The sequence below is a fragment of the Muntiacus reevesi genome, chromosome 22 (assembly GCF_963930625.1).
Source record: "Muntiacus reevesi chromosome 22, mMunRee1.1, whole genome shotgun sequence".
Lineage (NCBI taxonomy): Eukaryota > Metazoa > Chordata > Mammalia > Artiodactyla > Cervidae > Muntiacus > Muntiacus reevesi.
Window position 1 is genome coordinate 15773665 of NC_089270.1, and position 27530 is coordinate 15801194.

Genomic DNA, 27530 nt, shown 5'->3' on the forward strand with positions numbered 1-27530 from the left:
AAATAAGCAGGGTGACAAACAATATAGAGCCTTGAAGTACTCCTTTCCCAATTTCCAACCAGTACATTGTTACATGTTCGGTTCTAACTATTAAGATGCTTACTTTTGTCTGTTTCTCAGTTTCCTGCAATTATCATTCCACTTTGCTGCTTCCTTAAGTGCTTTTTAACTTGGTGAAGAAAACAATCAGGCATGGAAAAGGGTAAAAGAGATATATACAAATTGGGAGCACAAAGATAACTAACCCTGCATTGAGATCTTTGGAAGCTTTAGAGGGGAGCTGACATTTGATGAGAAATGCTGGGCTGGATGAAGCACAAGCTGGAATCAAGATTGCCAGGAGAAATATCAATAACCTCAGATATGCAGATGACACCACCCTTATGGTAGAAAGCGAAGAAGAATTAAAGAGCCTCTTGATGAAAGTCAACAGGGAGAGTGAAAAAGTTGACTTAAAACTCAACATTCAGAAAAGTAAGATCATGGCATCCGGTCCTATCACTTCATGGCAAATAGATGGGGAAACAGTGGAAACAGTGGCAGACTTTATTTTGGGAGGTTCCAAAATCACTGCAGATGGTGACTGCAGCCATGAAATTAAAAGACACTTACTCCTTGGAAGAAAAGTTATGACCAACCTAGACAGCATATTAAAAAGCAGACACATTACTTTGTCAACAAAGGTCTGTCTAGTCAAGGCTATGTCATGTACGAATGTTTGAATTAGACCATAAAGACAGCTGAGTGCCAAAAAACTGATGCTTTTGAACTGTAGTGTTGGAGAAGACTCTTGAGAGTCCCTTGGACTGCAAGAAGATCAAATCAGTCCATCAGAAAGGAAATCAGTTCTGAACATTCATTAGAAGGACGGATGCTGAAGCTGAAACCCCAATACTTTGGCCACCTGACCTGAAGAACTAACTCATTTGAAAAGATCCTGAGGCTGGGAAAGTTTGAAGACAGGAAGAGAAGAGGATGACAGAAGATGAGATGGTTGGATGGCATCATCAACTCAGTGGACATGAATTTGAGTAAACTCCGGGAGTTGGTGATGGACAGGGAGGCTTGGTATGCTGCAGTCCATGGGGTCACAAAGAATGGGACATGACTGAGTGACTGAACTGAACTGAACTGACATTTGATTTGGCACAAAAAAAAAAAAACCCACAAAAAACAAAAACAAAAAAACACATGGTTGGTGTGTGCCAAATAGAAGGGTGGCAGTCACGATGGGCACAATGATAGAAGGTGGAGGGACTTTGCGGGTGGTCCAATGTTAAGACTTTGCCTTTCAATGCAGGTGGTGCAGGTTCGATCCTTGGTGAGGAATCTAAGATCCCATCTGCCTTATGGCCAAAACCCAAAACAAAAACAGAAACAATATTGTAAAACCTCAATAAAGACTTTAAAAATGGTCCGTAAAAAAAAAAATCTTAAAGTAAAAGAAGGTGGAGCGTTCCAGGTGCATGAGATAGCATTGCAGGTATGGGGGGAAGTGGCAGGATCTGAGAATGAAACCGCAGGTTAGAGTCATACAGACTGTGTGAGGGGCATTTGACTGTTATTAAAAAGGCTACAATGGTCAGAAGGATGACTTAGAAAGAGCAGTCTGCAAAGGAAATACCAGAACACAAGGGGCTGGGTGAGATGCTTTCATCAAGAGATGGGCAGAAATTAATCAAAGAGAGCAGATGAAAAAGGCGAGGATGGGTGGACTAGACAGTACTTGGTGAGTGAATGTAAACATGAAGAGAGGGTATAGTAGAGATAAATTCCAGTTAACATTGATGGAGTCCTTCCTGTATACTAGGTACTGTGCTCAGCCTGATCTAAGCTACCTTGCTGAAACCACATAAGTCTATGAGAGCAGTAATTTTATTATGCCCACCAATTCTACAGATGAAAAAAGAGATGCACAGAAGATTTAGTATCAACTGGAAAATTGGAAAAAATTTGAACACGGGCTGTTTGCATAGTCTTTGATTTTTACTATTGTATAATACAGCTTCCTGTAAGAGTTTGTGGGTTTTGCTAACTAAGGTAGGGACTTAGGAAAAGATGAAAAGGTAAGAGATCATTTTTTGCACATTTTGCATTTGAATTTTTTATAGGATATCCAGGTAGGAGTATCTTGCTAAAGAATTGAAAAGAGAGAGAAAAGGGAACTATAGATAAAGGAAGTATTGCTACAGAGGCGGTGGTTGATACCAAAGGACCACGAAAGCTTGCTGAGTGTAAGTATATAAACAAAGGCAGCACAGTGACAAGAACAGAGGTTGTAAAGTTTACTGTCCCCTCGAAAATAAATACACACAGAGAACCTCCAAACAATGCAAATCCCATAAACTCAAGTAGTATTTATTTCTAATTATGCCTTTTGCGACTGTCTGTTCTAGTCTGAGAAAGTTTTATTTGCTTTGCTTCTAAAAATCATTGCCTTATTTAATTGTGAGGAATTGTTCTCTCCAATCTCCAGCTCCAGAGAGCCCTAGAGAGTCTGGAAAGTTATCATTAGTGATGTTCACAAATTTATCAACATTGGAATTTTAAAGATTCACATTTTAAAATTATTGTGAATAAATATGTTTTAATAGGGAAGGACAATATTGTAAAAAAACAAATTAGGAGCCAGATAGCTTCTTCCAACCTGTCTCCTCCTTCTCCTGGTCCCTTTTCCCTCCATCACCTCCCTCTGGCTTCAAACTACCTTTGCCAGCTGTCGTTCAGAAAGGATCCTAGATGACAACAGAACAGTCAGCCTGAGCAAAAGAAGAATATAAGGCACGCACTCCAGCAGTTTAACTGAGAGAGATACGATAATACTATTTCACTGTTTCCATTTCCAAAGGGCAGTTCAGGGCAGGGGGAGGTTGGTATGGGGGTGGGGGTGGAGTCGAGGGCAGGTGCTCAACGTGGACACCATAATTAGCAAATATTGTTTCTCAACTTCCGAATGGCAGGAAGAACTTTCTCTCATAACCATCCAGCAGAAAGAGTAATGCAAGGCATGACTACTTAAATGCTCTTTTTTTAAAATGATTTTTTCCCCCACTAAAGTGCATCCTACATAGAAGACATGCGTCTAAGGCATGGGCAAGACAGACCAGGGGACTTGAGAAGGAGACTTTTTTACATAAGTCTAAAATTTTTTTTAGACTAAAAAGAGATGCACATAATCTAAAATTTTTTTTTTTTTTTTACATAATCTAAAATTTCCTGTGTCAAACCATCTCCCCAAGAAAACTGAGCAGTATCAAGGGCAGAATTCATAGAGTGATTCAAAGTTTCCTGGGGATTCCACTGTATTTTATAAAATTATTGACATTTCTCTTTTTGGTCACCGCAAGGTCTATTGGCACAAACAGCACAGCCACAAAGTATTCTTTTGATTTTAATAACTCATCTCATATATATTTTTATATATTTATATATCTGCTTATCTTCATTTCCTCAGCAAAAGGGGAAATAAAAATATTGATCTATAAAATAAGCTGATGATAACACAATGCCAAAAATAGCTTATGTTAAGTGCAAGGGGTGGAGCTTGAAAGCAAGCTAAATTGCAATGACATACTGATTTAACATTTTAAATACAAGACTGGCAATAAAATAATTCTTGAGATATGCATCTTGTTTTTAGTTTACTTTTTAAAAACTACTCTATATACACATATCCAGTTGTAACACTTAACAGTAGCATTATGGGACATGATACAACTTTGGTACACATTGCAGATATGGGTGGGTAATGTCTATAAATGATATGCCTTCCCCAGCTAGAGCTCTGTACAGCCAGGTGACCAGCCACCTGGTCCCATATAATCTTCCCACCAGAATCCCCAGAGTCCTTCCCAGGACCACTCAAGACAGTGGGGGAGAGTCCCCTCACTGGATCCATATCGTGTTTCCTCTCTCGGTTCTCCTGGGTTCCACTGTCAGCTCCCCAAACGTGGAAAAAAACTGCTCCATCTCTTTCTGAAGCATGTCATTTCTTTTCTCTGCATCTTCTTTTGCCCGTTCGGCATTTCGCATTTTGATTTCTATCATTGTGAACTTTTTCCTTTCTTGATCCAGTTCATCATGGAGGCTCATCATTTCTGTTTCCAAAGTCAAATTTCGCTGTTCTAAGCTGCACAGGGTGGGGGAAGGAATAAGAGATAAAGTAATTTTATTTTTTGAAACGCAAAAAAGATTTAAAAAATGTTTCCTAAACTCTGTCTCTGCAATGCTTTGGAAACTGGAACGAGCCCTTTCAAATCAGTGAAATCAAGGTCCACTGATTAATACATACATATATACATTTTCTTCTTTTTCTTTTCTTTTTTTTTTTTTTTTTTACTATTTCATAACATGATTTACTATCACTCCTGCAAGACCCAAGACCTCTCTTGGAAGTACTTCATTGTCATTTGATAGTGAATTTCAGCACTCATTCACTCACTCAAGAAGCCAGAGACCACGGTCATGCAGCATAGAATTTGGCAGAAGCAGGAGGCAGCCCAAACTACAAAGCTTCCTGAGTCATTAAATGTAAATTTGTCTTCACTAAAAGAAAGAGGAAAGTCTGATAAAGTTGGAAAGAAAAGAGGGCCATCATATTTGCTCTCTACAAAAGGATTAAGAGTGACAGTGAAAATGTCATTGCTAGAGAGAGTAAGTCCACTGCTAAGAATGGACTTAGAAGGGACTATACAGCATCCCTCTTATAAAAGTGGTACCAAAAGTAGCCACCTTACATTAACAGGAGAAGTAGAACTTACATGTGTTGAATAAGTAATTCACCTGACATTTTGTGACAACACAGTCCACTTCTGTAGCCTGCTAGCTGCAATTCTGTCTTCCAAGTTAACATATCTTAAGATCACTATACAGTAAGTTCCCTACATAAAAATGAGTTCTGTTCCAAGAGCACATTTGTAAATCCAATTTGCTTGTAAGTCCAAGAAACAAAGTTAGCCGAGGTAGACAACTAACACAATTGGGTATATAGCACTGTACTATAATTGGTTTATCATACTTTTCACAGAAATAATATATTAAAAATACAAAAAAAGAAAACATTTTTAATCTTACAGTATAGTACCTTGAAAAGTACAGTAATACAGTACAACAGCTGTCTGGTATCGAGTAAACAGGCAAGAAGAATCATTGACCGGCGGAGGGAGAAGAGGTAGAAGATGGTAGGGCTGAAGGATCACCAGCAATAGGAGACAAAGGGCAAGCTGCAGTTTTACTCACACCTGACATGAATGGGATGCACGTCTGCATCTTTGAAAGTTTACAACTGGAGGGTTCCTATGTAGGGGACTCGGGCTTCCCTGGTGGCTCAGAGATAAAGAATCTGCCTGCAATGCAGGAGACCCGGGTTCAATCCCTGGGTTGGGAAGATCCCCTGGAGGAGGGCATGGCAACCCACTCCAGTATTCTTGCCTGGAGAATCCCATGGACAGAGGAGCCTGGCGGGCTGCAGTCCATGGGGTCGCAAAGAGTTGGACACGACTGAAGTGACTAAGCAGAAGCAGCAGCAGCATGTAGGGGACTTGCTGCATTGTATATATTGATAGCTGTATTCTTTTAGATGGCTATATAGTTTTAGATAATTTCCTAAAAAATAGAGTTTTCTCCGTAATCATTAAGTTCCAAAACACAATTTATCACTGCTGTTGTTCAAGGAGGAATATTAAGCACTTCTTTATTAGATGATGTGTCGTGGTAATAGCTGGCATCTTAATTTCTCCTATTAAGAGTGGAAGTGGCAAGGGTATGCTTGAATTTGCAATGCTACTAAAATATGAGAAGCTGGTGCACGCTTAGCACTCAAAAATCTGATTGTTCTAATGATCTTCAAATTAAAATCTCAATTATTTTTCTGCTCTGAAATAATGAGTCCCATATGTTATTTCATCCAGATAATCATAAAAACACTTAAAGATGAATCTGCTCTCCCTTTGTAAGCAACTAAGATTAAAAAAAAAAAATCACATTCTTTAATTAGTTTAGAAGGCCATTTTGATCACACGATCACATGTTTTACATAAAAACCTGGTAGTGTGCTGTTTCTCACCCAGAACTATTTCCCAATATAGCCTCTCTGCTTTGTAAAGCTATTTGTTTTAGAACTAAAAAAGTTCAAAGAAACTCAACCTTTAACACAAAGGAAGACTATCCTTTAAAAATATACTAATGCATTTGTACGTATCGGGCACCTGTATGAAACTTCCTGGAATTCGATGGCTAAGTTAAAAATAGAAGAAACCCCTCCCATTGCAAGCACAGACTAACGTTGGAAAAATATGTTAGGAAAATATGTTTAAACTACAAAGTTAAAAACATAAAAGAGCATCTTCAGGTATCAGAACCAAGGAAGAAACAAATTTAGAAAACAGCAAGTGAAAGCACATGAGGGGTATTTGTCTCGGATAGAAGCCCTAGAAGCTGTGACTAGGTTTTTACTTTTCACATGAGGAAGAGGAGATCTCTAGTATGAGAGAGACAGAAGGCTGAAAGTGACTCGAGAGCTTGGAACATCAATTGTCTTTATGGCAAAGAGACTACAAAAACTCTACTCATGGGCTGAGTGAAGTGACAGAGTTGAATCAGAAGAGGAAATAAATAAATGAGAAAACAGCTTTGAGAAAAACTACCCAAATGCCTCATGGAATGAAAAAAGATGAATATTTAATATAAGAAGGAGAAATTAACAAAGATGGAGAGGGAGGATGAACTAAAAAGGTTCAATATGCTGTAGTAAGGGTTATAGAGAGAAAATTGAGAAAATGGGGGAGATGAAATAAGCAAAAGAGGAGATGGATAAATGTAAACTGAAAAAATATGTCTTCAAATAATGAAACACAAGACTTGAAATGATGGAAAACATATAGCAAGGAGTTACTAATCAAAATAGAAATTATATAGGAATGTTAATATCGGAAAACTATTTGTGGGCAAAGAGCATTATTACCACTATTTTGTGATAAAAGGATCAATTAATTAGGGAGATATAAACAATTCTGAACTTTTATTCATCTAGTTATATAGCCTCAAGTCACTCAATATAAAATATAACAAAATTATAAATATAAATAGATAAATCCACAAAAATTAGGAAATTTCAAGATACCTTTTTTAGAAATTATAGATCTAATAAAAGTTAGGAGAAATGCAAAATATTTGAACAGCTTGATTAACAGATTTGATCTACTGATCATATATAAATCTCAAACCAATAATAAGATAATACTTCTTACTAGACCAAATAACTGACATCATGTAAATAAATTTATCTGACTACAGTATGATAAAGGTAGAAACTAATTTGAGGGAGGGAAGAGCATTAAACTGACATGTTTAAAAACTAAAAATCATATATATCAATGATTGATAAATAAAGTAATATCTATTTATTTCTCCATGCTCTATCTAGGGATGTATATATATATATATGTACATACATATCTATCATCTATCTATCTAGCCTCAATACTTGTAGAGTTAAAAAGGAATTTAAAGAGAAATACATAATTTTAAACAGTAATGATCAATAATTATCTAGAACAATTACTTCTCATACTGCTTGGCTTGGTCATATGGCAGTTCCACTACCCGTTTTATAATGAACCTCTTTCTTTGCTTGTCAAGTAGGTAAAAATGCCGGTGAAAGAGGCCAATGAGATGACATTCTGTTGAAAGGTTCTTTTATTTTATCAAAGTCTCTGAGATGTACCATAGACTCAGAACATAAAGTAACACCAATTTTATAAATGAATGTGTACATTTGCAACTGTTCAGAATAATGCATGTTCTATCTTAATGGGGGTTTCAAGTGTCATCTCTCGCTTTCCACTGCTAAGTGCTAATTTACCATCATGCATTGGCAGCAATTCAGAAATTTGGTAGCCATTGGCTCCATAAACTACATTCAGAAAGAAGAGTGGCCTTATAAGATGATAACTTTATTTTTTCTTCTTAATTCTCCTGTCACTTGGCATTATTTAGAAAAATTCAAACCAAGCTTCTGTTTCCAATAATGTAATTTTTCAATCTAACATGTAAGTATTTTTATTTATTTTTCCATAGTTCTTAAAAATATGTATCTTTTGGCTTGATAATTGATAAATGGATGGGAAACATTAAAATACATAAGGTCAACTTTATATATAAAGAAAAGAGCCATGTGGGGTTTAGGGCCATGGAAGCAGTTGAACAGGACAAAGACGTTCACATACCATGAGGGTCTCAGAACAGGAAGGGGTCTACCAAGGCACTGCCTGGGACTGGGGCTGAGGCCCCTAGAGGGGGTACTTCAGGCTGAACTGAGCCTCAGACCTGCTCTTAAGAGTGCAGGGTCCTTCCCCTATACTACACTGAAATGTGAACAGAAATACAATCAGTTTGGTAATTCCTGTAACCCTGGTGAAATCGCGGAGTGTGGTGACATTCAGGTTTCCAGCACCAGGCTGTACCTGTGGGACAGCGGCTCCATTTTCTGTACTACTGCCTCTCAAGACCTTGGAGCATCTGACAGTCAGGGGCATCGTCAAGGCAGGATCCTCAGCCAATACCCCTTATATCTGCCAGGTTACCTCCTTGAAGTTGCTAAGCCAACTCCTCTCTTGGATATTTTATGAGAAGATGTCAACTGGTATCACTTAGGTTTCAGCACAATGGTTTGCTTATAAGTCATATTTTTTGCTCCCCATTTAGGCTAAAAGTTTCCTTGTCTATATGAATATGCTTCATGCTATCACTTTTCTCACAAACTTCCCTGGATTCCAATCTCAGAGTACAAGCCAAAGATTAAGATGATCTCGAAGGTTCTATGGTACCTCTCTGAGCTCCTCGCCCATCCAGCCTCAGGGCATTTCCACTTCTTCTGCTGGGTCTGTGCATCACCATCTCCTATAGAGCCCTACACTTAGAATAACCCTCAGCAACACTTCTCACCCCTCTTCCCTGCTTCAGTCTTCTACTTAGCATAGGACCAGTTTACTTATTTATCTCTTTCAGGGGACTGTAAGCCTGTTCCACAAGGGCTGAATTTTTGTTTTCTTTACTCACTGCTGAATCCTTGTGGCCTGGTCTGAGCCTGGGAGACAGCAGACAAGCATTCAACCCAAGCATCCAACCATGGAAATAATGAACAACAAATATCTGTTTATTTTTCAATTTTTCTTTACTCTCATTTCATCCTCTTCCTGTGATAACAGACTCCTGGTACTCCAGACATCCCTTCCCACTCCTCTCCCCAGCTTTTGAACCTAAATCAGTGCTTTTACTAATAACAAGAGGTAGAATTACTGAGCATCTGCTCTGTTCTGGGGACAATGTGTAATGATTTCTTAACATGTTTTTGAGGTTGGTAAAGAATCTGTCTGCAACGCAGGAGACCCGGGTTGGATCCCTGGGTTGGGAAGATCCCCTGGAGAAGTAAATGGCAACCCACTCCAGTATTCTTGCCTGGAGAATCCCCAAGAACAGAGGAGCCTGGCAGGCTACATAGAGTCCATGGGGTCACAAAGAGTTGGACACATCTGAGCAATTTTCACCTTGAGGCAGATTACTACTAGAATTTTAAAAATTCACATTGGGAAGCTGAGACTCACAGAGAGGAAGTGAGCTTTCCCAGTGTCCCACAGCTTACAAACGGCGAAGGTGGGACCTGAACCCAGGTCTCCGACTGGAGTTAGCGGGTTTAACCCTTCCGGGTGAGCCTCTCGCAGGAGGCTGTCGCACCCTCTCTGGCCACTAGGGGCTCCAGGTTTTCCTCACCTCTTTATCCTGGACTCATACTCTATCTTCTGTTTGGTCATTTCCTGTTTGAGGCTGGACACTAAGCTATGCAGGGCGCTGTGGTTGCTGGTGGTGTTGCTAACGAAGGTCTCACTGTTGTCGCTGCTGCTGGTGGCCCGACTGCTGCGGCCGCCCACACTCCTCCGGTCGCTTTTGTTTTCATAGTCCCCGGGGTGGGAGAGGTCGTCCTGCGGGGGCCCGTCCAACACGGAGTCCTCAAAGTTCGCACCGTAAAAGTCTTGCTCCGGGCAGGTGGTGGTGGAGGAGCGGCAGGAGGTGGAGTTCTCGGGCAGGGAGATCTCGCAGGAGGAAGTGGACCAGGTGGCGCTGTCGACGCTCTGCTTGTCGTCGAGGCTCATGGCGGAGAACTGCTGGTGGACGTTATCGTAGGTGGAGAGCCTGTGGTGCTGGCCCGGCTCTCCTGCTTGCTCTCTCTGCTTATTGTCCCTCAGGGTCACGTAGCCATTGGGCAGCCAGCTCATGCTGCGGCCATTCCCGGCGTTCCCCAGGCTATCGGAGTTCAAGATGCCCATGCGCACCGCTCCGTTCTGCACGCTGTGGGTGCCCATTTTGGTACCAGACCCCTTGAGGGAAGAGGTCCTTCTGGCCTGTAAGCTCCCATTGGGAGTGGTCTGGGCTTTCTCGAGTGCTTCAGCATTACTGCTGCTGAAGGACCCGTTGGTGACAATCCCACTGCCCTTGTTGAAGGCGGGATTCTTTTTGACCATGAGAGGGGGGCTTCTAGAGACATCCAGCTTGTGGATGCTGTTCCTGGGGCTGCTGGTTTTGCTGCCTGGCAGAGCTGTGGGGGATCCATTATCCATGCTGCTTCTTTGGGGAGACTCAGGCTTGTCCCAAGAGCACCGCCTTACGGGACTGTCCTTGGTATTATTGTTCTCCTTGTTCTGTAGCTGCCCCATGAGGGCTTTCTTCTGAAGGTCGTTGTTGTTGTTGCTCACTCCATCCTGGGGCTTGCTTTGCAGCTCTGCATCTTTGGGGAAGAGGCGATCATGTTTACCAATCATCACTGACATCAGTTGTTGGACCACCACAGTGCCTGGAATTGCAAAGAAAGCAAAGGAGTATGAGCAAAACAGTTTTGATTTATCTCCTATTTTGAAAGTGGCTTTTAAAGAGCCATATTTAGGTGCACATTCAGCATTATTATTAGCATCACCAAACTATGTTTTTAATGATGACAATAGCAATTATTGTTATTTGGTCAGTAAGTAGTGTCCAACTCTTTTGTGACCCCATGGACCACAGTCCACCAGTCTCCTCTGTCCATGGATTTTCCAGGCAAGAATGCTGGAGTGGGTTGCCATTTCCTTCTCCACGTTAGGGAGACAATAACAATTGCGGCTAAAAACTTCTTGAATATTTAACATGAACTGTACTAGGCACTTTACTTTTGTTAGTTTAGTTGGATGTTTTTAAATTTATGAATAGAACTGTTATTATCACTATCTAATAAAGGTTAAGTAACTTGACCTATGTCCCAAGCTATGAAGGAGAAAAAGAAGAGCTTAAAACCAGAATTAACTAGTTCCAAACAACAGGCTGTTAATTGGCACACACCAGAAATTTGACATTTAATTATGAAAAATCTTTCTTAAAAGAAGTCACTGTGATCTCTCATCTAATTGCCTCAAAATATCAAGACATTTTAATGGCACCTTGAAATGGAACCTTCTACAATCTCTAGTGGATATGTGGTCTGTCTTCATAATATAGCAAGTCAGTGAAGTTCCATACAACTCTTGCCCAGCATTCAAAAGTTTCAGGGCATTTTAAGTGACATTAGCCAAAATAGTGTAATAAAGATGTATGAGAACCTTCTCTTCCATAAAAATAACTGACAAAAATGTTCCCAGTCAATATATTCAGAAGTTTGGAAATTAATGAAAGGCTTGCTATAATCTGGAGAGTGTTAATTTTTTAGAACTCATTGACTTGGTAAAGAACAGCAAGCTCTGTAGTGTTTTAACTCACCCTATTCCCATCCTCCTTTCTGCAGTAGCCTTGAAAACCAACAACCCTCAATCTTAGTGGGAACCAGAAGTGAGGCAGCCACTGGAATGGAAAAAGCTGGTTTGGAACTCCTTCAAAGCCCCCTTCCCAAAGAATTGTCATTTGACTTGTTTGGTGGTTCCCTGGAAGACCCCACCTAAGAGGCTTGTCTTCATTTTATCTGACTAAGGAGTTGACTAGAATGAGCGACATTTCTTAGGGGCATTTGTCAAAAACAATTAGGGGCTTTTTCATTTAAAATCATGTTTGCCTGAAGCAAGTGGATAACTGTTGAAGACAAAACAACAGGCTAAACATAAAGCTTAGAGGGAAAATCTGAAGAGATTTCCACAGGAGGTGTTGAAAAGCTCTGCTATATACTTGAAGATTTATAAGATTATATACATGTATGCATAGGGTTCTGTGTATACCTAGGGCTGTGTGCACACTCAGGAAAGAACTGAGAAGTCCCCAGGGTCTCATCTCCAGCTGATCTTGGAGCTCTGCACAAACAGGACCAGAATGCTAAAGCAAAGTTGTAAACTGCTTGGCTGAGTGTCAAAAGTCTGCCCCAACAAGCACACGGGGCCCCTTGGTAAAGAATGGGAGACTTACTGGCCTAGCTCAAATTCTGAATAGGAAGAAACGTGTTATAGCCATCTATATCCTGCACACTTCTGTCATGATTCAAAACTTCTAACATATTTAGATCAGGAATCAGCAATGTGTCAGGTCTGATGCTGGCCAGTGCTGCTCAGAAATAAATATTCATACAGATTATCTGGAGATTCTGTTAAAATGTAGATATTGAGTAGGGCATGAGATTTTACATTTCTAACCAAACCCCAGATGATAAGACAACAGTGATAACAGATTAATAGCCCTGGTATTGTCTAGTGGTCCACACACAGACCTTCTGAATCAGAATTTGCATGTCAGCAATATCCCTAGGTGGTTCTTGTGTGTGTTAGAGTTTGAGGAAATGTTTCCTCAATGTGTGTTAGAGTTAGGTGGAAAGGTTTCATTTAAACATCTTCTAAATAAATATTCTCATAAGGCTTTGAGATGGCTTCCTAGGTGGCACTAGTCATAAAGAACCTGCTCCCACTGCAGAGACATAAGAGATGTGGGTTTGATCCTCTAGGGGAAGGCATGGCAACCCACTCCAGTATTCCTGCCTGGAGAATCCCATGGACAGAGGACCCTGGCAGACCACAATCCATAGGTTTGCAGAGTCAGACATGACTGAAGTGACTTAGCATACATGCAAGGCTCTGAGATAAGACTTAATGTTTTTCAAATGAGAAAATTGAGGTTCAGAGTGGTGATGATTTTGCCCAAGGCCACACAAATGATAAGAGACTAGAGTGAAATGTGATACTTCATCTTCTCATTCCAAATCATGTATTTGTCTTACTGTATTTCACCTGTTGGAGTTAAAACTGTAGTAATAATAAGTAAACTTGGTGTTGTTCTAAATAAGCAACTAAATAAATGACAACTATCTACTGAATCATCATCAATTATGATGGAATTGTGTAAGAAAAAAGACTGAATGAAATTAATGGTATTATATATGTATCTTTTCTCTTTTAGTAAACTCTGAATGTGTCTTCCTATTTTCAGTGCATGTAGCAGTGAATCTGAAGAAAAGATTTCAGCATCTTTAAAATGATTGTCAGCGCTGACACCTTCATGTACTGTGTTTGAAGACATGAGTACTTCATGTGCTGTTTGCCCATCTGACAGACATACTTTCAAATGTTAGCAGCTTCTGTTATATATGACTCTGTCTAGTTCTTTGGGAAAATAAAGCTTTTCCCCATCACAGGAATATTAAGATTTGAAATATCACTGCATTGTTAATCATAGTTGTAAATTGTATGGGGATTTAATTAACTGAAGACAGACATTCCCAGTCTCCATGATGAGTTTGTGAACAGCCATGCCAATGGATGTGTGTTTGTCCATGGTAAGTTGCTTCAGTCATGTCCAACTCTTTGTGACCCATCAGCCTCCTCTGTCCATGGGATTCTCCAGGCAAGAATACTGGCGTGGGTTGCCATACCCTCCTCCAGGGGATCTTCTCAACTGAGGGATGCAACCTGTGTCTCTTGCGTCTCCTACAGTGGCAAGCAGGTTCTTTACCACTAGCGCCACCTGGGAAACCCATGCCAGTGTATACCTGTCCCAATTATAGTGTCAGAGCCCTAGAGATTTAGAAGTGTCTTGCTTTTACCTTGGAAGGCTTTGCTTTCATCTGGCTTCCAGAATAGTAAATGACAATCATTTCTTGTAAGGGGACTTCTTGTCAATTTTTATAGCCATTTAGGACAGGCTAGCCTGGTAGTAATGATGATGTGTGTGCCATTATATGCACTGTGCTTCTTTTTTCCTTTTAATTCCCTTCTCTCTGTCATTCTCCTCCTTAGAATGCTAATAACAAACATGAAGCCCAAATAGTCAGTCCAGAGTGATTATGATTACCAGGCCAATCTGAAGCATCCATGCAGATTTGGGAGTCCCACTGGACCACATGTTTCAACAATTCCCCCAGGCTCATATAATTTTATATAGGTTGAATTTAAATACCATATTATGAGCACTTGTATCTTCATAAGAACTGGAAAAGAATTCAGTTTTCTTTTGACTGTAACTAGGCACTTTAATATACATGCGGGAGACCTGGGTTTGATCCCTGGGTTGGTAAGATCCTCTAGAGAAGGGCATGGCAACCCACTCCAGCATTCTTGCCTGGAGAATCCCATGGACAGAGGAGCCTGGCCGTCTACAGTCCATGCGGTCGCAAAGTGTCAGACAGGACTGAATGACTAAACAAATACACACACACACAGCATTCTATAAAATATAGTTTCAATTTGTATTTTTTGCAATGAATTACTTTGTATCCTTCAGTACATGTACAAGATATCTGTGAGGTATATGATAAATTTTGACAAACGACAGTCCTGGAAACACTACCTAACCATTTTATAGATAATTCCCTTGTGTCCTTTTGTAGCCAATCTCCTATCCATGGCAACCACTGATGTGCTTTCTGTCACAATACTTTTCTTCTTTTCTAGACTTTCATATAAACACAATTATATAGTATGAGGTCTTTTGTGTCTAGGCATTATTACTTGGCATAATGCTTTTGTCATTTCCCCATATTGTTATTCATGTATCAGTAGTTCATCCTTTTTATTGCTGAGTGTGCCTTAGTCGCTCAGTCGTGTCTGACTCTTTGTGACTCCATGGACTGTAGCCCACCATGGAATTCTCCGGGCAAAAATACTGGAGTGGGTTGCCATTCCCTTCTCCAGGGGATCTTCCTGACCCAGGGATCAAACCCAGGTCTCTTGAATTGCAGGCAGATCCTTTGCCATTTGAGGGAAGCCCAGTTTTAGTTTCCATTGATGAACCAATATTGATATATTATGATTATTAACTAAGGTCTATAGTTTATATTGGGCTTCCCTGATGGCTCAGCAGTAAAGAATCTGCCTACAGTGCAGGAACTGCACAAGATGCAGGTTCGATCCCTGGGTCAGGAAGATCCCCTGGAGGAAGGCATGGCAACCCACTCCAGTATTCTTGCCTGGAGAATCCCACGGACAGAGGAGCCTGGCAGGCTGCATTCCATAGGATTGCAAAGAGTCAGACACAACTGAAGCGACTTAGCATGCATGCATGCATAGTTTATATTAAAATCACTCTCTGTGTGATCTGGGTTTTGACACATGCACAGTGTCATATATCCACTATTACAGTATGACATGGAATAGTTTTATGGCCCTGAAAATCCTTTGTGCTCCAACTATTCCTCCTTCTTTTCTTCCTCAAACCTCTATTGAATCATTAGGATTTCTTTTAAAAGCTTTGTAGAGCTTGGTTGATAACTTTTAACATTATCACCAAGATAAGACCCTCCTGAGGACTCTATGCAATGCCTCGATGTCAGGGTTTTCTACTCTGGTTGTGGGAAATACAGTTATTTCAAGCTTGGTGTGAGGCCCAGGAATGCCTCAGACTACTGATTTCTGGCACTCTTCCCCAGAAAGTAGCACAGAGTCCCTTCCTGCAAGCATAAATCAATTTTTAGGTAAAGACTTAAGGGATATCCTCTCCAGATCTCGGAATAATATCTGTGTCTAGTTTTCTTTTTTATGCTGCTTACTTGAGTTTTCCATCCTCTAATCTTACTCTCAAAGCTCACCAAGACCTGCACATCAGTGCTACTACTAATGTCTACAAGAAAGAATGGTACTCTAGCAGGGAGACCTGCTGAAAATAAATAGAAGTAACCTTTCATTGTGATAAATAATTTGAGATATCTTGTAATATGGAAAACAAGAAATTCTTCATGTTTCAACCCAAAGTAAATAAGCAGCATTATCTGAGAGGCCCATATTTTCTGCCTCTTGAAGTCAGTCCAGTAAAACCGGAACTAAAAAAAATATATTAACTTAGAAGCATAACTATTTGAGGTTTCAGAAAATTGCATACAACTCAGAAAGTGAAGTAGCCATTTCCAGTTCTTGTGTGATATTTTACAGATGATTTATGCAAGTTCTGTTAATTCTTGTGAAAATATGGAGGAAATGTTTAGTAACTTATGTTTAGTAAACTCCTCAAAAAATGCCTGGCTCTCAAACAGAAGATTTTACATTTGAAGAACTTGAGTCCATAAATGGAATTACCATGGATTCATTTATTTCCTTTGTTTCCTCACAGGAGAATAGGTTCAGGACAATCAAGAGACAACTGACTGTTCTTCTGATGACGATATATGATAGTAATTCACTTACCCTCCATAATGGTCAAGGGATCTTCTACTTTGGGACGTAGGATATTAGGGCCAAAGACAGTGGCCAAGTTCTGCACACTCATTTTGTTAATTCCTGAATAGGACTGTACTTCATCCAAGAACCTGTTGAGTGAAAGTATGAACAAAACACAATGGGATCAAATTTGTCAGTGGAAAAAAAATGGGTTATCGGGAAATTTATGAACTGGAGTCTGTTCAAAGATGATAATGGACACACAGTCATTTAGAAATTCAAACATCTCTCTGCCAAATGTGAAGAATATCTATTGCAGATTTTTTATCAGAATCATAAGGGATCATATCAAATATCTGCTCTAGCCTGGCTTGGTTTCCCCTGTCAGTCACAGGAATGAGTGTTTGGATAATGCTATTGTGGACTTGAGATTCAAGAATATGAATTTCTTTCCTGTCTCTAAATAAAATATCCAATTTATATGCATATTTAATTAGAGAACTATAAAAATAAGGTTGTCTGGTACAATCTCTTATTTCTGAGAAGAGGAATCAATCCCCTTTCTGGGGCAATTTGTGAGCCTCAAATTTATAGTCTATTAAAAAGTGACATCAAACATGGTTTAAATTAAAACCTTGGTTCTACTGATATGAGGAATTGCAAACACAAATTGTTTTAACTTGTTAGGTGCTAAAGAATAAGAGGCATGAAATAGCCCTTTCCTGGAATGATTTCAGTAGCAGAGATTGTTTTTGTAATCTTTCAGCTTTTGTTCATTTCCCATCCCCTCTTCATTACTACAAGAGCTCCTATTAATTCATGGCTTATTGATTGTACTAATGAGACAAAGAAGAAGCAAGAAAAATACTTTAAAAAATTTACTTTGTGTGTTATTTAAAATAATGTATTTCATTCTGTGCCAGTCATTGTGCTAACTTAAATTCTCATAGCATCTCTGTGTGAGCTAAATACTATTATTATCTCCATTTTACTGATGAGACACATGAGGCACCAGAGAGGTTAAGAAACTTCTCCAAGGACACAGAGTTAATAAGTGGCAGAGCTGAGACCTGAACCCAGGTGATCTTACCCTAAAGTCTTGGCTGTTGACTACTATCCCATGAGTTTCTAAAAAGGTGCCTATTTTCACATGTTCATTACTGTTATACATCCTAAATTACAGCAAGACTGAAGGGCAGAAAGTCAAACTACCACTTCTTATTGAAATAGATGAAATTAGTAGTGTGGTGTGCTCACTCAGTCGTGTCCAACTCTTTGCTATCCCGTGGGCTGCAGCCTGTCAGATTTCTCTGCCCATGGAATTTTCTAGGCAAGAATGCTGGAGGGGAGTGCCATCTCCTTCTCCAGGGGATCTTCCTGATCCTGCTCTTCCTGTTTGGCAGAATTTTTACCACTGTGCCACCTGGGAAGCCTTTATTAATCATTAATCTCTTTATTTAAATTTAATACATTTCACGTATTCCAACTATACTCCAATACCACTTTAGAAAGTAAATTCAGTGTGTTTCAATCATGTATACTTGATTTCTTAAGTAGCAGCACAGACATGGTACATGCCATCCCTGGTCTTAAACATGGTCATTGACAGCATTTTGAGGCACAATTATTGCTCTAGCAAAAGTGATTTGTAATTTTTTTTTCAGTAAGTCTTGAAAAAAATGGGAAAAATAATGTATATTAACATTCATCATATATATAAATGTATATGCATATAAAATTTTTTAAAATTTATTTATTGGAGTATAGTTGTTTTACAATGTTGTATTAGTTTCTGCTCTATAACAAAGTGAATCAGCTCTACATAGACATATATCCCCTCTGTTTTGGATTTCCTGCCCATTTAGGTCACCACAGAGGATTGAGTACAGTTCCTTGTGTTACAGAGGAGGTTCTCATTACTTATCTATACATAGTATCAATAGTGTAATATACTTTAATTTTTAAAACAATTATTTCAAATGTGTGTTTTCATTACCCTTTTATCTATTAGGACTGTTAGTCTCAAAGAGGAGAAGAAAAATGCATAAAAACACGTAAGTAGTCAGAGGTAGAATCTGGACTCCTAGACAAATGATTCTCATGCAGGCTCCTTCTGTTAAACAGTGGTACGTGGTACACATACAAGCAACTTCAATGGAACTTCAAAGCAACATATCTTTGACATGTAGAGGTCAGAGAGACTTCAGAAACAACAGATTACAAAATCAAGCAATTTTAGTGCTCAGAGAAACCTTTGAAATCACCTTGTCAAACCTCTTTATTTTACAGAGGCCAACACTGGAGCTCAGAGCAGTTAAGTGATTTTTGTTGTTTTGTTATTTTAGTCACTAAGTCATGTCCAGCTCTTTGTGACCCCATGAACTGCAGCTTGTCAAGCTCCTCTGTTCATGGGCTTATCCAGGAAAGAATACTGAAGTGGGTTGCCATTTCCTCCTCCAGGGGATCTTCCTAACTCAGGGATTGAACCTGTGTCTCCTGCATCTCCTGCATTGGCAGGCGGATTCTTTACCACTGAGCCACCAGGGAAACACAACTGATTTTTATTCATTGTCAAAATGAACTATTGTCAGTGTAAATACAGTCTTTTTAAATTCCATTTTGTCTTTAGGACAATTCTTACCTGCAAATATACTTGAGAAGGTTGTAATTGACCACTGGCAAACTCTTCACCTGCTTTGCTAATTCTTTAACACCCTGAGTATAAAGAAGAGAATACATGTTATCTAAGTGTTGACCTTGGAATGAAAGCAAATGGGAAATGGGCATGCAGTTTTTTGTTTTGTTTTGTTCTTGTTAGCTTCACCTATTACCAGTGAGGGATCCTGTCTTGAAAACTTGCCACTATCACAGAGAGCATTTCAGAAATATTTTCAAAAGATGTGAGAGCATTTCAAATATCTCTGTGAGTACTATTTGTGGAGAAACAGATTTAACATTTTTAACATTTGTTCACAACTGACTGAAAAGGAAAAATAGCCTTATTTATAGTTAGGTTATTTGGGGGAAAATAGTAGCCTTAATATAGTGAGAGTCCTTCCGATTTTTAGCATTTAGAGGGCAGTGTGGCAAGGAGTGCTGATTTCCTTTATTCAGCTCTACTTTCCTTTTTGATGAGAGAGAGGATTACAAATGGGACCTGTGTTAGTGAAAGTGAAGATTGCTCAGCTGTGTCCAGCTCTTTGCGACCCTATGGACTATACAGTCCATGGAATTCTCCAGGCCAGAACACTGGAGTAGGTAGCCTTTCCCTTCTCCAGGGGATCTTCCCAACCCAGAGATCGAACCCAGGTCTTCTGCACTGCAGGCAGATTCTTTACCAGCTGAGCCACAAGTGAAGCCCAAGTGTAAAAATCTAACTGTGTAAAAATCTAACTGTGTGTAATGTCAATACTTAGCATAGTGGAAAACAATCCAAAAACAGGGCAAAGGAAAATTTACAGGTTAAAGACTAGGAACATTGACAAAACCCCCAAATAATAGCATTTTAAGAAATAGCTGCATTGACTCACAGCTTCCTCTTCTTTGCTGAGCAGTTTGGCACAAGACAAAAAGTCTTCATACTTGGCATAAGGAATAACTGGTTCTGGGAGCTCTCGGAGATACAGTTTAAGAAGTGATGCCACTGTGTGTACATCCGTGTTGCTGTGGAGATAGAAGTGTGAAGATTTTCTATGGAGTGAACTTTATACTTTTATTTGATTAATTTTTCATCAAATATACATCTAAGAGTCAGACTTCGGTATTCTCTTGGCAATTGAATTAGTCAATCCAGCTTTCAAGAGGCACATACTTAGGTAATGCTTATTAGATGCTAGCACAGGTGGGAGAGAGGGACCTAGAGGGACTTGGAATCCTCAGTGTGGTTTGAAAATATTCAAAAGTGCAAACACTCATCTTTCGTGTGTATCTGATGTTAGGCAAGAATATTACTTTCATAAAACAACGAGACTATATGTACCAGATTTTAAATAAAAGATAATGCAGAATACCCCAAATGCCCAATCTACATATGTGTGTGATCAGTTGCTCAGTTTTCTCCAACTTTTTGCGACCCCTGAAGCCCACCAGGCTCCTCTGTCCATGGAATTTTTCAGGCAAGAATACTGGCATGGGTTGCCATTTCCTACTCCAGGGGATCTTCCTGACCCAGAGATTGAACCTCTGTCTCCCACATCTCCTGTATTGCAGGCAGATTCTTTACCACTGAGCCACTGGGAAAGCCCTATGTGTATATTAATTAATATGAAATTAATTACTTCTGGATCTTAAATTCATTTCTTATTCTCTAGAAGACACTGGTGATTAGTTAAAGACACATGAAAGTTTTTTTTAAGAAAAACTCATTTTAAAGATGGTTGTTCTCAGCATGATTGCTTGTCTAATAATCTAAGATAGCTGGGAATCCTTAGAGTCTTTTAGAAAGCAAAGGGAAGTGCTACAAAAATAAGCACTGAAAACTCAACGTGTCCTTTGTGTAATGTGCAAAATTTATTTTTATTTTCTGCTGAATACCAGAGTAACAGGATAATCTGCTGAAATATTAATTTATAATTTGCTCTCTGTATCCCCTGTTAATCCACGAAGATGGCTGACAGTAGAGAAAGGAAGAGGCAGTTGTTTGTTTTGGGGATTTTTTGGTTTCCTTTTGCTTTGTTTCTTGGGGGCTGGTGGGGAAAAGGAGCATGGGAAGGAGAGGTGGTGGTCAGGGGGTGGGTGAAAGGTCAGTTGATTCCCAGGAAGTGGGAAGAGTGGTGAGCAAGACCAGGGATTCTGTAAGTTGTGGGAACAAATGCTCCACTCCCTGACTCTGCTTCGGGAAATGATGAGTCGCTGAAAGGTCTTTCAGAAGCTGGGATCTAGGCACTGGGACTTCCTGCCTCAGTGACTATTCTCTTGCCCCAAGGGTAACATAGAAGCAGAGTTGATGTCACAGTTCTACATGGACTGAAACAATGGGCATCTCAGTTCTCAGTTTCAGACTCTCAGTTTGATTTCCTCAACTATTTCCCCCGCATCTATTCTGTAATGGAAATGACAGAAAACACAATGGCTAGGACCCTAAGGAATATTCTAGCCTGCTCATTAATTTATAATCTGGTGGGGGCAGGAGACAGAAAGTAGATAACACACGTGCATGCAGGCTAAGTCCCTTCAGTTGTGTCCGCCTCTTCACAACCCAAAGGATCGTAGCCCGCCAGCCTCCTCTGTCCATGGGATTCTCCAGCAAGAATACTGGAGTGGGTTGCCATGACCACCTCCAGGGGATCATCCCTACCCAGGGGTCAAACCCGTGTCTCTTATGTCTCCTGCATTGGCAGGTAGGTTCTTTCCTGCTAGTGCCACCTGGAAAGCCCCAATAACACAAGTCAGTCAATCAGTTCAGTCGTTCAGTGGTGTCCGACTCTTTGCCACCCCATGAACCACAGCACACCAGACCTCCCTATCCATCACCGACTCCCAGAGTCCACCCAAACCTATGTCCATTGAGTCGGTGATGCCGTCCAACCATCTCATCCTCTGTCATTCCCTTCTTCTCCTGCCCTCAATCTTTCCCAACATCAGGGTCTTTTCAAATGAGTCAGCTCTTCACATCAGATGGCCAAAGTATTGGAGTTTCAGCTTCAGCATCAGTCCTTCCAATGAATATTCAGGACTGATTTCCTTTAGGATGGACTGGTTGGATCTCCTTGCAGTTCAAGGGACTCTCAAGAATCTTCTCCAACACCACAGTTCAAAAGCATCAATTCTTCTGCACTCAGCTTTCTTTATAGTCCAACTCTCACATCCATACACGACTACTGGAAAAACCATAGCCTTGACTAGACAGACCTTTGTTGACAAAGTGATGTCTCTGCTTTTTAATATGCTGTCTAGGTTGGTCATAACTTTCCTTCCAAGGAGTAAGTGTCTTAATTTCATGGCTGCAATCACCATCTGCAGTGATTTTGGAGCCCAGAAAAATAAAGTCAATAACACAAGTATCTAATTGCAAAGTGTATGAATGATAATAAGGAAAAGTACAGGATGCCATCTAATAGCAAAAAAAGACTAATTCAGGAGTTGAAGGGCTTCTCTGAGGAAGTGATGCTTAGGCTAAGATGTGAAGGAGTGTAAGAATGAACTGAGAATTAAGAATAAAAGAAGCCATTCCGATTAAAGCAAGGCAGGTAAACAGAGCCCAAAGTGGGAAACTGCCAATAAGCTAAGGGAGGACAGAGGTCAGAGGATGAAGTCTGAGCAGAAGGGAGCATCTTCAAAGACCATGGGATTTCATCTCCCTCAGAATTAGACAGGGCAAGGGCTGAGGTTTTCCATTTTAACATCGGAGCCAGCTGGAGCTGGTAGGATATACTGTCAACCATTTTACAGATGCTAAAATGATGCGGGTGTTCTCATAGGACCTGTCTTTAACCAATTTTATTCTTTTCATAATTACAGAGATGAATTTTTTTCTATTAAATTTCTGATAGACAATATAGAAACCATCTTAAAGGCTGGTAAAGAAAATAAAAATCATGTTTCTGAGACATCCTGAAAACTGTGTTCAAGTTCACTTATTCCTAAAATACTTTCCAAAATATTTTTTGAAAAGATAAACATAAAGTAGTCTTAAATGGTAAAGCAAAATAAAAGACACTAGCTTTTTTTTTCTTCTTTTCTGGTAAATTACTCTATTTCATAAGTCCAAAGCCCCTCTGTGTTTCTGTCGATATGCAGTAAAGCAGCAGAAACTTGAAAGCACAGTCATGAGCAGAATCACAGAATCACAACCTGGGGCAGGCTATGCAGTGACAAATATTATTGCAAAAGGGTTTCCATCTTTTGATTCCACTCATGTCTAGTCCACTCTAATCCAATCCAATCCAATCTGTGACTGGGTTGTTGGGTTGTGTTGCCTTCAAAGTTAATGACTCTTCTGTTAATGTTATAGAAAGGCACAGCAAAGAATACCAAAATAATATAAAATGAGTATAACCTCAATGGGGCTTCCCCGGTAGCTCAATGGTAAAGAATCCATCTGCCTGTGAAGGAGACGTAAGAGACTTGGGTTTGATCCCTGGGTACAGAAGATTCCCTGGAGAAGGAAATGGCAACCCACTCCAATATACTTGACTAGGTAATTCCATGAACAGAGGAGCCTGGTGGGCTACAGTCTATGAGGTCGCAAAGAGGTGGACACATCTGAGCCACTGAGGACATATGCATAATTTTAATATATGGAGTATATCAAGTATAATTTATAGGCCCATATAAATAGAATATATAAGAATATGAATTAAATGCAATAAATAAATGAGACAATAATGATAAAAAAGAAATATATATTGAAGAAATCTATTTGTTTCCATGATGAACTATTCATTACATTGCCTGTCTCCAAGCACACTGTTTTTAAGGTAGCTTGCCTGTTGTTTAGTTGCCAAATTGTGTCCGACTTTTGCGCTCCCATGGACTGCAGCCTGCCAGTTTCCTCTGTCCATGGGACTTTCTAGTCAAGAATACTGGAGTGGGTAGCCACTTCCTTCTCCAGGGGATCTTCCCGACCCAGGGACTGAATCCGTTTTTCTTTATCTGCTCCACTGGCGGGTGGATTCTTTGCTACTGAGCCACCTGGGAAGCCCAGCTGACCTGTTATTTCCTGTATTATTTTGCTTCTAATGAAGTTGAGCTGTAGTAGTGAGGTCCTTTGAACAGTAGGTGGCGCGAAAGCAAAGTTAGACTAATGGCAATGGTGTGAAAACTGTGAAGGATGAGAGTGCAGAATCATTCTTCACCCACCAGCAATTTTCTCAGCACCAAAGCTGCAGTAATGCTCCAGGAATAGAAATATCTGAGCTATGAATCAAGATAAGAGATGTGAACCGGGATAACTATTTTACTCCTTCCCTAAAGTGATATGTTAATTAGTTTCCAGCATTATAAGTGTATACCTATACTTTGTTGGTTATATAAAAATGGTAAGGAAAAAAAATGACAAATACGTTATTTTTTATTTCAATTAGTAAAGGCTATTACATTTTTTTTTTTTTTGCTTAAAGGCAACAACTTAAAAATGTATGACTTTTTGAGATGCTTTGCTAAATTTCAGTTATTTTGTAAGAAATAGAGACTTCTCCCTTTGCCTTCTGTTCTCATTTTTAGCTTTGTCCTTTTTCCACTGAACTTCCCTTGTGGCTCAGCTGGTAAAGAATCTGCCTGCAATGTGGGAGACCTGGGTTCGATCCCTGGGTTGGGATGATCCCTTGGAGAAGGGAATGGCTACCCACTCCAGTACTCCGGCCTGGAGAATTCCATGAACTGTATAGTCTGTGGGGTCACAAAGAGTCGGACACGACTGAGCGACTTTCACTTTCACTTTCCCACTGAATGGAAGGAAACAATGGTTTCAGGAAGACTGCAACATGTTTGCCAGTCGCGAGTCACCTCAAGAGGATCCCAGTCCATCCTTCCTAATTGCCAGTAGGTTCCTCACTGCAAGGGGAAATCTGATGTTTCTCTGAAAAATCTCTTTGTATATCCATTCTACAAAATAGCTACCTCCTGCATCTAACTCTACAGCCTTGTATCTCTTACTGAAAACCCACTATTTTGCCTAATTAATATTTGCTTTAATACGTACAATTAAGTACATATCCACAGTATGTGTTAACTGCCCAAAATACCTCATGAGATACGCTGTCTTTGCCTCAGTGGAATATATCACATTCTACAACAAAGTGAAGTGACTGTAACAGAACAAGAGTCGATATACAACAGGGAGTTAAAATCCCTAAGCTGGTTAATAATAGTAGTAGCAGTGACAATAATAGTAACAACAGCAGCAGCACACACTTATACACATCCCCCTGTCTCAGGTCCTCAGGGTAGTCCGGTGAGTGGGTCCTTTGAAACTCCACTTGGGTAAGCAAACAGGAAACTGCACAGAAAGCAAATTGGGGCGAATCACTGAGATCTGAGGGTTTCTGTTTTTTTTTTAAAGAAGCTCTTTTGAAAAATATTTTATTTATTTTTGGCTGCCCTGGGTACCACTGCTGCCCGTGAGCTTGCTCTAGTTGCAGTGAGCATGGGCTACTCTCCAGTTGCAGCACTCAGGTTTCTCACTGTGGTGGCTTTTCTTGTTGCTTTAGGGTTTGGGCTTTAGAGTTCAGGCTTTAGAGTTTGGGCTTCAGTAAGTGTGACACATGGGCTTAGGTGCTCTGCGGCATGTGGGATCTTCCCTGACCTGGGATCGAACTCATGTCCCCCACATTGTCAGGTTCATTTTTTTCTGGACCACTAGGGAAGTGCCAGTATGGGGAGGTGGGTGGTTTAAAATCACACTCATGGTAGAAATTTGAAACTATGTGCTAATATAAATTCATTACCCAGAACTCAGGTCTCTTTCACTCACCTGGTGGTAAAATCTGTTTTCAGAAATTAAGTTAAAAATTGTGCATGTCATATCCAGTGAAAGAAAAACGACCGTGGCAGGCCCAGGGATCCCGAGTGAAAGAGCTATCACGCCAGAAGATGCTCTGTAGCATATGTCCCTTAATTGCTCAACAGATGGAGTTTGTTTCACCTTAGATTGGATTTGGACTTTAATTTTAGATTCTGTGGTGTTTTTAAAAATCAGGCCTGATTTCCATATGACTTTCTATAAATGACCCAATTTTACATTCTGGCAGGTCTTCCTTCGGTCATTCTGGGATTGTTCTATCATTCACTCACCAAATCCTTCTTGAACACCTAAGTGTGTACTGCCTTCCACCCCATCCTAGGTGTAACAGACATGGAACAACATACATCTTTTTTGTCCCCATTGGGCTTATAGTGCTAACCCATCACCATCAACTTCCCTGATAGCTCAGTTGGTAAAGAATCCATCTGCAATGCAGGAGACCCTGGTTCAATTCCTGGGTTGGGAAGATCCTCTGGAGAGGGGATAGGCTACCCACTCCGGTATTCTTGGGCTTCCCTTGTGGCTCAGCTGGTAAAGAATCTACCCACAATGCGGGAGACCTGGATTCGATCTCTGGGTTGGGAAGATCCCCTGGAGAAGGGAAAGGCTACCCACTCCAGTATCCCAGCCTGAAGAATTCCATGGACTGTATGATCTATGGGGTTGCAAAGAATCGGACACGACTGAGCAACTTTCAGTTTTCACTTTCATCACCATTAACACGTTTCCACACCATGCTTCACTTGTTTGACTTAAACTTTTTCTGTATATTCCAGGTGGAAAGTCCCTGCCAGGTGTGTGGTTGTAAGAAGGTTTTTATACTTCCCTGAAGTTGCTTGTTTATTTATAATCTATGTACAATATAGGCCTCTGACTAATCCGGGATAAAGGAATCTGACAACAATCCCTCTTGCTCATCCTCTAACCCCACCACCACCTTCCCTGATAAACAGACTCACACACACAGATAAGGAGAATGCCACAGTGATTACAAGTATAATACCACACAGATCAAAACCTTAAAACTTTTAAGCCTCAAAGTTAGAAGTGGGAATTTTTCACTCTGGATACTATGTACAGAACACACCATAATCCTTTGATTTAAGTGACTAAAATGAATTTCCAGTGTATCCACACAGGAAATTTATTAAAGTTATTGCAAAGTTCTTTGCGACACATACAATGAGATGACCTAAAATCTGCTTGGAATTAAGAAAAAATAATGTAATGCCCATCAAATCGCAGGGAGAACATATATGAGTCTGAAAGATTCAGGAGCATTACCAAGATGAAACTTGCCAACAAACTGTCTAAAACTACACACTATTCTGTGCGCCAAATTCACCAAGACATAGAAAAGTGAATCCAAAGGCAGTAGGGAGTTCCAAACTAAACATTTACAAGAAAAGTCTGATTCTGTTGTAGCTTTTCTTTCTTTCTTTTTTTTTTAAATGTATCCGTCATAACCAGATACCAGTACGCTT

The 27530-nt window shown here is 40.0% G+C and overlaps 1 protein-coding gene across 6 annotated transcripts in view; it reads right to left on the reverse strand.

Moving 5' to 3' along the window:
- Nucleotides 1-2342: 2342 nt before the first annotated feature.
- ARHGAP24 (Rho GTPase activating protein 24) overlaps nt 2343-27530 on the reverse strand; it is a 544676-nt gene continuing 519488 nt past the window's right edge. For all 6 annotated transcript variants that reach the window (XM_065914155.1, XM_065914159.1, XM_065914157.1 and 3 more), the window contains 5 exons: nt 20114-20246; nt 19225-19298; nt 16611-16732; nt 9769-10846; nt 2343-4129 (listed from right to left, as the gene is read on the reverse strand). In XM_065914155.1, coding sequence (XP_065770227.1) covers nt 3886-4129; nt 9769-10846; nt 16611-16732; nt 19225-19298; nt 20114-20246 — 1651 coding nt within the window. In that variant the 3' untranslated portion in view covers nt 2343-3885. The remainder of the gene's footprint in view (nt 4130-9768; nt 10847-16610; nt 16733-19224; nt 19299-20113; nt 20247-27530) is intronic.